A 15970-nucleotide genomic window follows, 5' to 3' on the forward strand; every position below is an offset into this window, starting at 1 on the left:
GGAGAGAGAGAGAGAAAGAAAGAAAGAAAGAAAGAAAGAAAGAAAGAAAGAAAGAAAGAAAGAAAGAAAGAAAGAAAGAAAGAAAGAAAGAAAGAAAGAACCCACTGTAAGAGAATTCAAAGTATACTCCATAATGGCTGCCTCGTTTCTCCAACATGAAATTGTCTCTGGCATCTCTAATCTTTTCATTGATCTCTATGTCTTTCTTTGTATCAACAATCACAGTTTCAGTAACTGTATTCTAAAGATAAAGCTTAAAAATAGGAAAAGAATCCATTTTATTCTTCTAATTGAGATCCTTTGACTCATATATCTTTTTTCTTTTTTTTTCTTTCTTTTTCTTTTTTTTCATATATCTTAATGTATGTATTTTAGAAAGAGCCCTGTGGTACAGAAGTTAAACACTGGATCACAAAGCAAGAAATTGGATGTTCAATCTAATCTGCGACTCCCTGGAACATAGATGTGACAGCCTGCTTCAGTTTTATAACCTTGGGAACCTCATGGGCAGTTCTACTCTTTCTTATAGCATCATTATGAGTAACTTACTAGTGACTCAATGGCAATATATCAATTTAGAGCCAGCCTTTCAATTTTCAATTTAAAAGCACATGGAAATATTAATCAGTCTTGTGTCAATATATGTGTAAACAAATTGTGATTGGGAGGGTGAATAAATAAAAAATCAACCATCTAATTCCTGAATATGACACATCTGCATTGTTGTTGTTGTTGTTGTTGGTGTCATTGAGTCGCTTGTGACTCATAGCGCCCTTATTCACAATAGCCTTAAAATGCCTTTCTATCCTGGGCCAACCTTGCCATCATAAACACCCTCATTCCCACCACTCCACTCACAGAAACAATCCATCTCATAGGGTCTTCCTCTCTTGCACCATCCCTCCTATCTCCCAAACAGGATGTCCCTCTCCAAGGACTAGTCCCTCCTTGCAACATGGTCAAAGTACGTTAGATGAAGCTTCATAATCCTTGACTCCAAGGAGCATTCTGGCTTCACCCTTTCCAGGACAAACCTGTTTGTTCCCCTAGCAGTTCATGGTATATTCAACACTCTTCTTCAGCACCACAGCTCAAAGGCATAAATTCTTTTTCTATCATCCCTATTCACTGTCCAACTCTCCAATGCACAGCACATAATTACAAAGAATATAGCCGGGATCGGGCGCACCTTAGTCTCCAACCTGACATCATTGCTCTTCAGTACACTTGAGAGGTCCCTCAGAGCTGACTTTCCCCAATGCAATTCATCTCCTGATTTCCTGGCTGCTGGTACCAAGCGTGTTGACTGTGGAACCAAGTAAACTAAAACTGTTAACTATCTCAATCTCTTCACCATCCACACTGATGCTGCCAATTGGCCCAGTGGTGAGAATCTTTGCTTTTCCTGATATTGAGCTTCAATCCATATTGAAGGCTGCAGTCCTTGACCTTCTGCAGCAAGCGATTCAGGTCTTCTTCAGTTTCAGTGAGCAGGGTTGTGTCATCTGCATAACGCCGGTTGTTGATGATTCTTCCACCAACCCTGATGCCACATTCCTCTTTGTACAGCCCAGCGTCTCGGATGATCTGTCCTGCATACAGATTGAAAAGGTATGGAGACAAAATACATCCCTGACGGACCCCCTTCTTGATTTTGAACCATGTAGTCTCCTTGCTCTGTTCTGACAACTAACTCTTGGTCCAAGTATAGGTTTCGCATTAGCACAATCAAATGTTCTGGGATTCCCATTTTTCTCAGAGTCAGTCACAGCTTGTTGTGATCCACACAGTCAAAAGCCTTTGCATAGTCAATGAAGCACAGATGGACATTCTTCTGGTATTCTCTACTTTTTGCCAAGATTCCTCTAACATTAGCTATAGTATCCGTAGTACCATGACCTCTTCTAAATCCAGCCTGCACATCTGGCAGTTCTCTGTTCACATATTGTTCCAAAAGTTTTTGGATAATTATCAGCAAAATCTTGCTTGCATGTGATATTAATTATATTGTTAGATAATTTCCGCACTCTCTTGGGTCACCTTTCTTTGCAATGGGAATAAATATTGATCTTTTCCTGTCAGTTGGCCAGCTGGCGTCCTCCAGATTTCTTGGCACAACTTAGTGAGCATATCCAGGGCACAGTCCGTTGGTTGAAATAAATCAATTGGTATGCTGTCAACTCCTCAAGCCTTGTTTTTTGTCAATTCCTTCAGAGCGACTTGAACTACCTCCTTCATCACCATAGGCTCTTGCTCATGTTATTTCATGAAATTCCTCTGTGTCAGCCAATTGCTTCTCATACAGTTACTCTGTGTACTCATTCCATCTTCTTTTGATACTTCCTGGATTATTCAACATTCTACGCAAACTATCCGTAAGTATTGCCACCTGTGGCTTGTATTTGTTTTTCAATTCCTTCAGCTTAAGAAACGCTAAGCGAGTTTGGCCCTTTTGATATTCTGACTCCAGCTCTCTGCACATTTCATTATAGTACCTTGCTCTGGCATCCCAAGCTGCCTTTTGAAATTATATGTTCAGCTCTTTGATATCTTGATTTCTTTCTTTAGCTTTGACTTCTTGGCGATCTAATGCAATACTCAGAGTCTCATCTGACATCCATCTTGGCATTTTCTTCTTCTTCTTCAGCCTTTGTAATGATTTTTCACATTCTTCATTGATAATTTTCTTGATATCCTCCCAGAGCTCATTTGGTCTATGCTCATTGGTGCTCAAGGCCTCAAACCTCTTCCTGAGATGGTTTTGAAATTCGAGTGGGACAGACTTAGGTAAATTTTCCTTAATTTTTTTTTTAAATATTGTAAAGGGAGCTCTGCTGGCCTAGTGGCAAGTAGCTGCACTGCACTCTCAAAGGTATATGGCTCAAATCCACTAGATGCTCTGTGGCAGAAGGATGAGCAATCTCCTTCTGTGCAATTAACTGCCTCTGAAAATCTGCTGATGGGTCAGCTATGGGTTGGTTCTAACTCTATAGTACACAACAGTAACACCATTGTAAAGTTGTCAGGGCACAAATCTCACATACCATTTATCGTACAATTAAAATATGTAATTTTCTAATGTTATTTTCCACCACTATTCTGTCAGTTTGCCATAATGTAGTGGCATGTGTGTTGCAATATTTGCTAGAGTACACTGGTATTTAAAATACCACCAGGCTCATCATGGTGGACCAATTTTAGCAGAGATTATGAATTAATAATCAGAACTTATTACTTACTTCAGAAAAAAAATAGACTGAAAAAGCCTGTGAATATCATTGACACATGGCCTTCTGCAGTACCAAAAGTTGAGCCATTCAGATTGAAAATTGCTCAGAACACAACTGGTGAAGACTTGCCTTCTGAAACACAGTCTACCACAAAGATGCAGATCAAAATATTTCAAGCAATGAAGGGTCTTCATGTGAAGATGTGGCAAGACCCAAAACATGGAGAAATAATTGTAAATGTTCATTAATAATGGAAATGTGTAGTTTTTGGAACATTAATAAAAATGCAAGTTTACTAGCTCTAAAAGTTGATGGGTTTTTTGTTGTTGTTGTTGACTTCTTAGACCTATTTAGTAGAGTGGTAGGCTATAAGATCAATATTCAAATTAGTGGGATTTCTCTACAGTAGTAAAGAGAACTCAGAGAAGGAACCTAAAAAAGTAGTACCATTTACAATAGCCAACTACAAACTGTGAAAACTAGGCCAGGAGCTGACTGTGGAACAGACCACCAACTACTCAAGCTGAAGCTGAGGAAAATGAAACCGAATCCACGGGAACCAAAATGTAACTTTGAGTCTATCCCACCTGAATTTCAGAACCATCTCAAGAACAGGTTTGAGGCCTGAACACGAATGAGCGAAGATCAGATGAGTTGTGGGAGGATATCAAGGGTATCATTCAAGAAGAGTGCAAACAGTCATTACAAAGACACAAAAGGAAAAAAGACCAAAATGGATGTCAGAAGAAATTCTAAATATTGCACTGGAGCACAAAGAAGCCAAAGCAAAAGGAAGAATTCAAGATACTAAAGAGCTGAACAGAAGCTTTCAAAGGGCAGCATGGGATGACAAAATAAAATATCACAATGAAATGTGTCAGGAGTTGGAGTCAGAAAATCAAAAGGGCCAAACTCGCTCAGCATTTCTTAAGCTCAAGGAACTGAAGAACAAATTCAAACCTCAAGTTGCTATAATCAAGGATGCTTTAGGCAGAATATTAAATGATCCAGGGAGTATTAAAAGAAGATGGAAAGAATATACTGAGTCATTGTATCAAAAGGAATTGGCAGACACAGAAGAATTTAATGAAACAGCATATGAGCAAGAGCCTATGATGATGAAGGAAGAAGGTCAAGCTGCTTTGAAGGAAATAGCAAAAAAATAAGGCCATAGGAATAGATGGTATACCAATTGATATATTTCAGCTAACAGATGCTGCCCTGGACATGCTCACTTACTTGTGTCAAGAAATCTGGAGAAGGACCACTTAGCAAACTGACTGGAAGAGATCTGTATTTGTTCCCATTTCAAAGAAAGGTGGCTCAACAGAGTGTGGAAACTATAGAACAATATCATTGATTTCACATGCAAGCAAGATTCTGCTGAAGATTATCCAAAAATGACAGGAACAGCACATCAGTAGAGAGCTGCCAGAAGTCCAGGCTAAGTTTAGAAGGGGCCCTGGTACTAGGGATATTGTAGCTAATGTTATATGGATTTTAGCCGAAAGCAGGGAGTATCAGAGGAATATCAATCTGTGCTTCATTGATAATGCAAAGGCATTTGAATATATGGACCATAACAAACTATAGTTGACTCTGAGAAGAATGGGAATCCCAGAACACTTGATTGTGCTAATGCGAAACCTATACTTGAACCAAGAGGCAGTCATCAGAACAGAGCAGGGAAGCACTGCATGGTTCAAAATTGGAAAGGTCGTATGCAGCTGATGTGTCCTTTCTCCATATATTTTCAAGCTGTATGCAGAACAGATCATCCTGGAGGCTGGGCTCTATTAGGTGAAATACGGCATCAGGATTGGTGGAAGATCTATCCACAATCTGTATTATGCAGACGACACAATCCTGCTTGCTGAAATTGAGGAGGACCTGAATTGCTTGCTGTAGTTGGTCAAGGATTGCAGCCCTCAAAATGGATTGAGGCTCAATGTCAAGAAGACAAAGATTCTCACCACTGGACCAATTGGCAGCATCAGGATGGATGGTGGAGAGATTGAGATTGTTCACAGCTTTAGTCTGCTTGGCTTCACAATCAACACTCTTGGCACCAGTAACCAGGAAATTAAAAGACGTATTTCCATGGGAAAGTCTGCTGTTAGGGGTCTCTCTAAAGTACTGAAGAGCAGTGATGTCTCTCTGGAGACTAAGGTGCGTCTGATACAGGCCATAGTCTTTGCAATCACATGTTATGCATCAGAGAGTTGGACTATGACTACTGAGGATACAAGGAGAATTGAAGGCTTTGAGCTTTGATGTTGGAGAAGAGTATTGAAAGTACCATGGACTGCTAAGAAAACAAAGAGACTCATCTTGGAGAGGGTTAAACCGGGCTGCACCTTGGAGGCAAGGATTCTGAGGCTTCGTCTGACATACTTTGGTTATGTTGTAAGGAAAGACCAGTCCTTGGAGAAGGACATCATGCTTGGGAGGGTGGAGGGCAGGCCAGGAGGGAAGGTCCTCTAGGAGATGGATTGATTCGGTGATTAGGATAATTGGGATGAGTGTGTCGAAGACAATGAGAAATTGAGATACATGAGAATGAATCTATCTAGAGACAAAAAAGACCTGTACAAAGAAAACTACAGAACATTTCTGCAAGGTACAATAAAAGACTTAAAAAATGGGAATATGTTTCCTGTTCATGGATAGGAAGACTCAATATTGTGAAAATGACAATCCTATCAAAAGTAATCTGCAAGTTTAATGCAATCCCAATACAGATACCAAGTTCATTTTTCAAGGATATTAAAAGGGAAATAGTCAAATTTATTTGGAGAGGAAAGAGACGCTAATAAGCAAACCACTTCTGAAAAACAAGAATGGAGTGGGAGACATAGCACTCCCTGACCTCAAAACCTACTACACATTGGTAGGAACCAAAACATCACGGTATTAGTAGATTGATGGGCACATACACCAGTGGAACAGAAATGAGAATCCAGATATGAACCCAGCTGTCTATGTCCAACTGATATCAACAAGGAAACAAAATCTATGAAATAAACAAATGACAACCTCTTAAAAAAATAGTGCTTGCAAAAGTGGACTGTGACCTGCAGAAAGTGAAAACAGGACCCACGTCTCACACCACACACAAATATCAACTCAATATGGATCAGAGGCCTGAGAGTAAAGCCCAAAACCATTAAGTTCATCAGAGACAAACTAGGATCAAGCTTAGATGGTTATGTGTATGGCATAAAGAGAATGCCAAGTACAGCCAGAAATGCACTTGCTGGAGAGGATAAATTTGATGAATGGGCCTTTGTAAAGATTAAATCCCTGTGTGCATCAAAAACTTTTTCAAACACAGTGAAAAGAAAACTAACTGATATTAAAAAAATATTTGGCAATACCATTTCAGACAAGGGTCTCATATCCAAAGTTTACCAAATGCTACATGACCTCCACAAGAAAAAGACTGATCACACAATTACAAAATGGACAAAAATACGTGGAAAGCATGTTCAGAGGAAGACATTCAAATTTCCAACAGACACTGAAGAAATGGTCAAAGTCACTGATAATACAAGAGATGTAAATCAAAACAACAATAAGATACCATGTCACTCCAGTGACAAAATTTAACATCATAGCAAGTAATAAATGTTGGAGAGGATATGGTGAAATAGGAACTCTTATACACTATTGGTCGGATTGTAAAATGGTACAATAATCGGGAAGGCAGTGTGGCATTTCCTCAGAAAGCTGAACATAGAAATTCCATATGACTTGATCAACAAGGAGAAAGGCAAGATAACCCTAAACTTGACAGTATGGGTTCCATCTTGAGGAATCATAGATATCGAAGAGATACCAGAATGCTAGAAGATGAAGAGGAGATGTGGTTTAACACAGATGAAGATGGTATTGAAGATGGAGAAGCTGTAGTGTCTCCATCTGACAAAACTAAAAATGATGATGACATTATTGGAATAAGCAAATTCATGGAAAGGAAGAAATTAAATGAAAGTGAAGAAAAAGAAGTGCTTCTGAAAACAAATCTTTCCACTCGGCAGAGCCCAACTTTCAAGTTTTCCCTCTCTAGTGGGATGAAGACTAATCTCACCAGCCAGTCATCCGCACCGAACCTACCTGGATCTCCAGGCTCCCCTGAGTCCCCAAGTTCTCCAGGTTCCCCTAATCTGTCCCTAAAAATACATCCCCAATGGCAGCTATTACTACCAAGGGAGGCCTTATGGGTCTGGTATATTATCCTGATGACGATGAAGATGATGATGAGGATGAAGACAAGGAAGACACGCTGTCACTGTCAAAGAAAGCCAAGTTTGATTCCTAATAATCAATGGCTGCGTTCAATATCTGTTGACAAACAGGTTCTCCACCCCTCCCCCTTTCAGAATCCACACCCAGCAGCTGTCTCTTGTGAATAACTGTCGCCATCAGCCTCATACACTTGACTTCTGCTCAACAAGCGCCAATTCCGTGGAGCAGGAGGAGGGGGTCATGTACATTAGTGGAAAGGTTTAAGCCTCTGAGCTCTCCAGCTTGGACCACACTTTGCCCTTTTCTCAGGGAAGGAAATGGAAACCAAAAGCCAACAGGGCAGGGGTTCTGTAAGTGGAACTCTGGATGGACGGGTCAGTCACTACAATCCCAACATGCTCTCTTGGACCATGTTTGAGACTCAGAAGAATGGGCTCTTCTGCCACAATTCTTCACCAGTTAAGAATGCCAGCAGTTTCTTTGTGTAAAGAGACCTGCCTTTAAAAATCATTCATTCTGATCTCATATGACTCAGCTATTTCACTGCTTGGGATAAATCCCAAGAATTTCTGAACCGAGGCACAAACGGAGATTTGTACACCAATGTTCACAGCAGAATTATTCACCTTTGCAAGTACATGGCAACAGCCCAAATGTCCAACCACAATCAAATGGAATGAGAAATTATAGTACATTTGCACTATGACATACTATGCAGCATGCAGGAGCAGTGATTCTGAAAATCACAACCTAACTTGGGAGGGACTGGAGAGCATAATTTTAGGTGAACATGCTCAGTCCCATAAAGACAAATACTGTATAAGATCATTATGGTAGAACTGTGTATGAGGATCCAAAGGGCGATGGGGCTAAGAGGGGAAAGCAGAGAGGTGAGGAGGAGCTGGGGGTGTTAAGCATAGGGTCGCACGATTTGATGAGTGGAGGGAAGAGTGGATAAAGGAAAGATCCAGGGTAAAAAACAATTGTAATTAAACCAGCATACAATATAAATTTTATTTAAAAATATGGAAGTTGTAAATAGTTAAATGGAAAATACAGTTCTCAACATTCCAGTTGTAATGAGCTGAGATGAACTGGAATTGGCCAGTTTTAATTAGACAATCACTAGATATACAATCCCAGAAATGACAAATTCAATAGGAACATGTTGCATTTATAATGGAAAAAAAAGTACATTTCAAGATCTACTCTAAACACAGTGTTGTGAATAATAGGCTACTATCCATATACATACAAGGAACACCTATAAATACAAAACTTTACTCAAATATATAACCTGTCACTAAAATCAAAATATGAAAATATTGAGGTTTCAACCAACTCCTGCAGTCCGGAACTCATCAAGCATGTAGTCAGCATGCAGAAATAATAGTTGATGACTAGAATGCAAATGTTGGGAAGAAAGAATGAAAGGTTTGAAAATATGGCTTGGATGAGAAAAAAGAAGTCAGAGATTGTGTGGTAAAATTTTGTATAAACAATGATGTACTCATTGAAAATACATTTATAAATATATAAACAGAGACTTTGAACATAAACTTTACCTGACGGAATACAGTGGAATTACAATGAGGTATTAGTGGAAAGAGCAGAAAACTCTATGCCTGTAGTTAAAACAAGGCTAGAGGCTGACTGTGAAAGAGAATAGGGTCAGTTTTCCATCTGTTGTTCATAGGATCATAGTCTGAACCATGGCACAAAAAAAAGTAAACATGTTATTTCAATTGTTAATTTTTAAATTTCACTTTCTATTTTTAGAAATGTATATCACATTTCTATTCTAGCACACAAATGCAGTTTATATTTGTATATTATTCCTGCTTCTTACACCATTGCTAATTTTCTGTAATAGTTCAATACAACTTTACGGATTTCTTAGAATTTTCTGCATACATAGTAATGCCATCTTATAATAGAGAGGCTTGGCACTTTCTTTTCAAACTTTTTAACTTTCTTTATTTTTGTATATCCTAATAGTTAGAATTTCTAAAACAATTTCTAAATGACTAGACTTACTGAGGTACACATCTTGTCCTTATCTCCGTCTTAGAAGTAAAATAGTTACTATTTTGCCATTTACTATCTTTTGATCCTTTTTCTGTCACTGTTATTCAGTAGTTTCCTATGGTTTTGATTTTCTCTTCCTAATTATCATGTATTCTTCTTTGTAGGGAGGTAAGTGTACCTACTTGTATTCTACTTCTTAAAGAATGTCAGTTCATCTTTTTATTTAACACTGATAAAATAGAAAATATAAACATTTAATTTTCAAAGCAATTATCATAGCTAATAAAATAGTTTATAAACAAAATTATGAAAAGTTGATTCTTTTGTAGAATATGATTCAAGAATACTTTCAACTTTATTGCATATATATTTGGGACATTTAAAATTGTAAGCATGCATGCAAAACTGCTATGATTTTCTTCTAAAATAACCCAGGGAAGAAGAAAATCATCGTTTCTGTGATAACGAAATGAAGGCATACTTTAGAGTTCAGATATAAAAGTGTTCCTGTGTGACATGGCATCACTTTTTATTGTTAGCAGGTGCAAGATCTACAGCAAATGGCCCCAGAACTACAGTTATCAATAGGGAACTGGATTGCAAGAGATAGAGGACAAGATAGAGAAAGAGATATAAGTCAAATGCTGAGAAAACATTTCAGGAATAGTCATGATGGAAACATATCTGGATTCTAATCAGTCACTGGGCACATACACAGGAAATCACAAGGTTGCTCAATTTTTTTTTAAGTTTGTAGGGTCAGTATGTCCCACTCCAACCCCTGCAGTCATTGCTACATCTGGAAGACAAGTAGACGTGTCATTTAGTGGCTATCACTTGGAGGATTCTGCATAGAGCTGGTTCTATCTTCAGCAAGAAGAATGAAAGAAAGGTAAGAGTTTATAATGAAATGTTTTCTTTGCAAAGTCATTGTCACATTAATCTTCTTAATCAGAATCTGTATTGTCATGTGAGGGATGCAGGGAGCCATGAAGTTCTACCAAGAATTGGCAATTCTATCATGAAACCCCTCCTGACGAGGTTGGGTGCTGACAGTCAATCATGGCAGATATGAATGGAAGACACTCATGTCCAATCCATCAGTGAGACTCTCCCCTTATACTCTCCTTATTTACTCCATTTATATCTGCTTCCAGCCAGAGAAAGACACTGCTTTCCTCTATTTGAGGAGGAACCTATGAGCATACATAATTGCCCAAATCTCAAGTGGGTTAGTAACTCAGGCTTCAGTGTTTTATTTGCTTTTCCTCTTTTTTTGCCTGTTGTGGTCCCAGGTAGGAAAATAGTCCAAACTGGAATAACTGAAGATAGTCTGATGAAGGACTGTTTGTAAAGATGAGCATTAATAAGGGGAAGATTTAAGGTATTAGGAATCCCCTAAAGGCAAGTGATTGTGGGGTGCACTTATCCTTGTTAGGCTTAAGGAGCAAGGAAAAGAAATAGAGGAACTCAAAGAGGTTGTAACACCCACCCAACAGAGAGGAGCTAGGTCTTTAGTTAGAGTAAAACTGTCACTGTTAATTCATAGCCAAGGAAGGAGAGCACTCAGAGATAACGTGAAAGCATTCATAAATTTCACAACCTGCCTTAGGATGCAAGGAACAAGGATGTGGGTTTAAAGAATAAGATGCACCTGATTCGAGCTTTGACACTTTCAATGATGACCTATGTATCTGAAAGTCAGAAAATTAATAAGGATGACAGAATAAGAATTGAAGACTTTGAGTTGTGATGTGGGAGAAAAGTACTGAATATCCGCTGGCATGCCAATCCAAAAACTAAACAATATCTTGGTGCATATTTATGCAGCCAGGGTGTCCCTTAAAGGCAATGGATGGTGAGATTTCATCTCACATACTTTGGGCATTGTGTTAGGAGGGGCTGTTCCTTGAAAACAGACATCATGATTGGAAGGTAAGGGTTAGCAAAAGAGATGGAGCTAAGATAGATTAACACAGTGATTGTAGCAATCAGTGCATAACAGGGTGGTGAGAATGGCACAAGTTAGAGGAAGGCTCACAGAGTCACCATGAGTCAGAGTTAACTGTAAGGCACTTACCAACAATAAAAAAGCTAAGGTTGAGTCCTGATTCCAGGAACTCCTAAAATATCATAAACTACTTAATTTCTATAATTCCTATTTCGCTTGATGTTTGTGAATGTAAAAAACCCCTCATTTATTGTCACCGAGTCTGAGTTGACACAGCTGCCTCTCCAGATGGTTTTTAGAAGTTGTAAAGTACAGAAGAGAGAGCTCTGGTGGCCTAGTGGCAAGAAGGTGCACGTCAATTCTGAAGGCACATGTTTTGAGTCCATCAGTTGTTCTGCTGAAAGGATAGGCAATCTCCTCATGTGCGATTAACTGTCTCTGAAAACCCACTGGATGGTCAGCTGTGGGTCAGTTCCAACTAGATGGTACACAATAACAAAGTTCATGCAATCCCAAAGGTGCACAGTTCAAATCCACCAGATGCTCTGATGGAGAAGGAGGGACAATCTCCTCCTGTACAAATCTGATCTGACTTGACGGTACACACACACACACACACACACACACACACACACAGTGAAAAGAAAAAAAAAAACAACCCACAAAAACCAGTAACAATGTGTAGAGATTTTATATTTTTCTCCTGAGGATCTAGTAGTGGATTTGAAGTGGTTGTCTTGAAGCTGGTACTGCAACTCCCTATAGACTGTGCCAATATGAGCTCCCCAGACATCACAAAGCTAATTCCAGGTCTTGTTTGTGTTCCCAGGGACAACATTGGAGAGTTTCTAAGCATGAATCCAACCATCCCAGCGTGGGGCATCGCTCAAACAACAATGAATGGAGGTTACGAGCCTTCTCCCCCAAATACAGATTACCTGGAGATGGAGCCACTGATCTTCCAGATATTAACCCTCATCATTGCCGCAGTTGGACTATTGGCTAATGGAGCTGTGATTTGGATTCTGGGCTTCCGCCTGAAAAGAAACTTCTTCTCGGTCTACATTCTCAACCTGGCCGTGGCTGATTTCTTCTACCTCTTCCTTGAGTTTATTTTCCACCTGATATATTTCATTTCCATTCCACAAGACTATATTTGGATTTTCTTCATTAGAATTTTATGTAACTTGCTGTATGTAGTAGACCTGAGCATTCTCAGCTGCATCAGCACTGAACACTGCCTGTCTGTCCTGTTCCCCATCTGGTACCGATGCCGACGCCCAAGACACACTTCAGCTGTCACGTGTGCTCTGCTCTGGACCTGGTCCCTGCTGCTGATCATTCTGCAAAACATGCCACATTTCTTCGATAGTGTTCCTTACACTGAATTTTTTATTTTCTTTGCCACATGGCTGTCTTTCTTATTTGTGACACTGTTAGTGTCTAACATGGTTTTGCTGGCTAAGATGTTCTATGGTTTCCTGAAGAAGCTGACCAGGTTCAATGTGACTATTTTACTGACAGTGTTTATTTCTCTCCTCTGTCTGCTGCCTGTCAACATTCTTCAATATTTCTATTTGTTTACTTCAATTCCAGTTTTTGGTCCCTGGATTCCACTTCTCACCTGTATTAACAGTACTGCCAACCCTGTTATTTACTTTTTCGTTGGTTCTTTTAGGCAGCGGCTGAGGGTGCAGAGGGTGACCCTCAAGATGGTTCTCCAGAGGGCGCTACAGGACACTCCTGATGGAGAGGAACCTGGAGAAAGTCTCCCTCAGGAGTCTGTGCAGAGGCCAGGGACTAGTGAGGTGTAGTGTTCAGTCTCTGCCTTCATCAGACACGTGTGGCTTTGGAGTATATTTTGTCCCTACTAACTTGAGTGACTGTCTTAATTTCTGTCATCTTCATAGAAAATGGGTAAGAGAATACTATTTTCTTCTTTTTGACCTGCCAATTATTGCATTTAACAGTATGTCATTGTATATCATTGAGTTAGAACAGACCCATAACTGAACCTGCAGTGGGTTCTCCTCACATTCGATTAACTGCTTCTGAAAACCCACTGGAGGGTCAGCAGCTATGGGTCAGTTCTGACTTGACGGTACACAACAACAACAACAACAGCTCGCGTGTGAAAGAATTGTTTCTCTTTCTCCCACAGAGCAGCTCGTGGATTCAAACTGTGCTCTTTTGCTTTGACAGATCAATTCCTTACCACTGGGCTAACGGGCTCCCTGACCACAATATAATACTCTCACTATATTAGGGGGTTTACAGTTTTAAAAAAGAAAACATGTGCTTAACTTATTTGATTGCATTGTCTAAGGCGCTATTATGCACAATCTGTTGCACGCTATGTCTGTGTGAACTGTTGCCAATTCTGAGGTCTAGGACTGTTCTACTATTTTTTGGAATGGTGGTAGTGGAGTTTAGGATTATACAATTAGTAACATCATTTCAAATATTGACTTTATTGTATATATCATCTCAAAACTTGTCATTTTAATTATTTTAAGTGTATAGTGACACAATTGGCACTATGTTGTACAATTGCCTCAATATTCTGGTTCCAAATTATTTCATCATCCTGTAGAGGAACACTATTTCTTATGTGAAAACTCCTCACTTCTCTCTTTTCCTAGACCCTCGTACCCTTTGATCTGCTTCTGTCAATTCTAGGCATTTCATATAAGTGAAATAAAACATGGAATGTGTCCATTTGTGTCTGAATGACTTCACTCAGCATAACGTTCATGATCTATCATGCATGTACTAGGCATTCACTTATTTTCATATTGTGAATAATGCTGCAATGGATATTGGTGTTCAGATATCTGTCAGTACTATCCCTCTAGCCAACAGACCCATTCTTCATCCTCTTAGACAAGGTGGTCCTGCTCCTGCAGATTTGCATACCTGCCTCATCCCCCTGACACTCCTGAGTGGTACGCTCCAACCTCAAAACTGATTTAATGAAGTCCTAACTCCTCTAAATCTAGGAAGCCGTGATGACATCCATTAAAATCCAGAAGGTAATAGTTCTATCCTTTGAAATGGAGGCAGCCCAGCTTCCCATTTTTCTTTCTAATTATCATAATGATTACTCCACTTCTCCACAGACGACCTTTTCCTTTTTTGGAGGACAACAAATGTTGCTCTTTGGTCAGTCTCCAACATGTAGACTTTCTAGAAACACAAAGCTTCCTGTCTTTTCCTTTTACCCCTGTCCCCTCAGTCTGAGCAGCTCTTGGGTTATCTCTGGTAATATTTGGTTAGATTCACCAGTCACTGATATCTCAATATCTTTCACCAAAGATTAATGCTTTTTACAAAAATTATATTGTGTAGTCGTCTGTCTAAATGACCTCAAATAGCCACATCTAATCTAAGCTTTGAGTGGCTATGAGTTGCCTGTGACTCGACGGCACTTAACAACATAAACATGGAAATCAGTGGGCCCAGTGGACAGAAAGCGATGCTACCAAGCCAAAGGTTGGTGACTTTTCATCTGCGGCACTCAGACCTGTCTTTCATTGTTTTGGTTAAAACATTCCTCTAGGTCATTTAACCCTGGTGTGTCCACCTGTCATACAGCAGTGTGTTGTGCTTGCTGTCAGGCTGAATACTGTGACACTGATGTATTAAATGCGTTAATGTTTGGTTATCCAGTGCAGACAGTGTGTGGTGGAGCTCCTCGATTAAAACAAGCTTGGAAGCAGGAGTGGCATCCAATCCATAATAGCTTGCCTCTGGAAAACCTATGAACGTGGAGAGAGGATGAAAGACACACAAGAGTTGAGGACTCTCTTTCATAGGGTCGCAATGAGTCGCCTGCAGCTCAATGGCACTTAACAACAACAACAACAACAATCTCAGCTACTTGAGTTCTTTTTAAGTTGTCCTTCTATTTCCTTGTCTTAGTGAATAGCTCTCAGACGGACACTGACCCTTTCTTTTCTTGTCTCTAGACATGCTTTCAGAACTAAATAAAGGTCAAACAGATGTTGGGTTTTTCCTTAGGCTATACATTCTTTTTATAATATATTTTATATTACTCTAATTTATTTACAAAGTCTGAATACTTTGTTTTTCACTAAAGATCCTTTCCGTTTCCTTCACCTCACCCACCTGCCGAATTGTGCAACCCTGTGTTTAACTCTTTCCCCATCACTCCTCTATTTCCACCCTCCCCATGCCTTGGATCCTCATACTCATTCTTCAATAATGGTTTTGTATAACAATTGTCCTGGTGGGACTGAGTTCATTCAGCATAATGCTCTCTAGTCCCCGCCAAGTTAGGTAGTATAGTCTATGCATTCTTTAGCCTAACCATGTAGTGAGACTTGTTGGTGTAGATGTATAGGTAGTTGATCACTTCCCCCACACCCTTCACAGAATCTTCTCTGAACATCCTCCATCTGATCCCCAACCAGTAAGCTGTCCTTTCTCCATAAACTAAGTGTCTTTTAGTCTGTCTCTGAGTCGGTGTCTGTGAACACAAACTTTGAAGGAC

The 15970-nt window shown here is 39.6% G+C and overlaps 1 protein-coding gene and 1 pseudogene across 1 annotated transcript; both read left to right on the plus strand.

Moving 5' to 3' along the window:
• The first annotated feature begins 6991 nt into the window (after positions 1–6991).
• On the plus strand, positions 6992–7551 carry LOC102866634 (annotated as a pseudogene).
• A 4682-nt stretch (positions 7552–12233) lies between these two features.
• LOC102859587 (mas-related G-protein coupled receptor member X2-like) lies at positions 12234–13271 on the plus strand. Its single transcript, XM_006892064.1, has one exon. The coding sequence runs from the start codon at positions 12234–12236 to the stop codon at positions 13269–13271; it is 1038 nt and encodes a 345-aa protein (XP_006892126.1).
• The last annotated feature ends 2699 nt before the right edge of the window (positions 13272–15970 follow it).

The sequence above is a fragment of the Elephantulus edwardii genome, unplaced genomic scaffold (assembly GCF_000299155.1).
Source record: "Elephantulus edwardii isolate Elephantulus edwardi_28Jun2011 unplaced genomic scaffold, EleEdw1.0 scaffold00109, whole genome shotgun sequence".
NCBI lineage: Eukaryota > Metazoa > Chordata > Mammalia > Macroscelidea > Macroscelididae > Elephantulus > Elephantulus edwardii.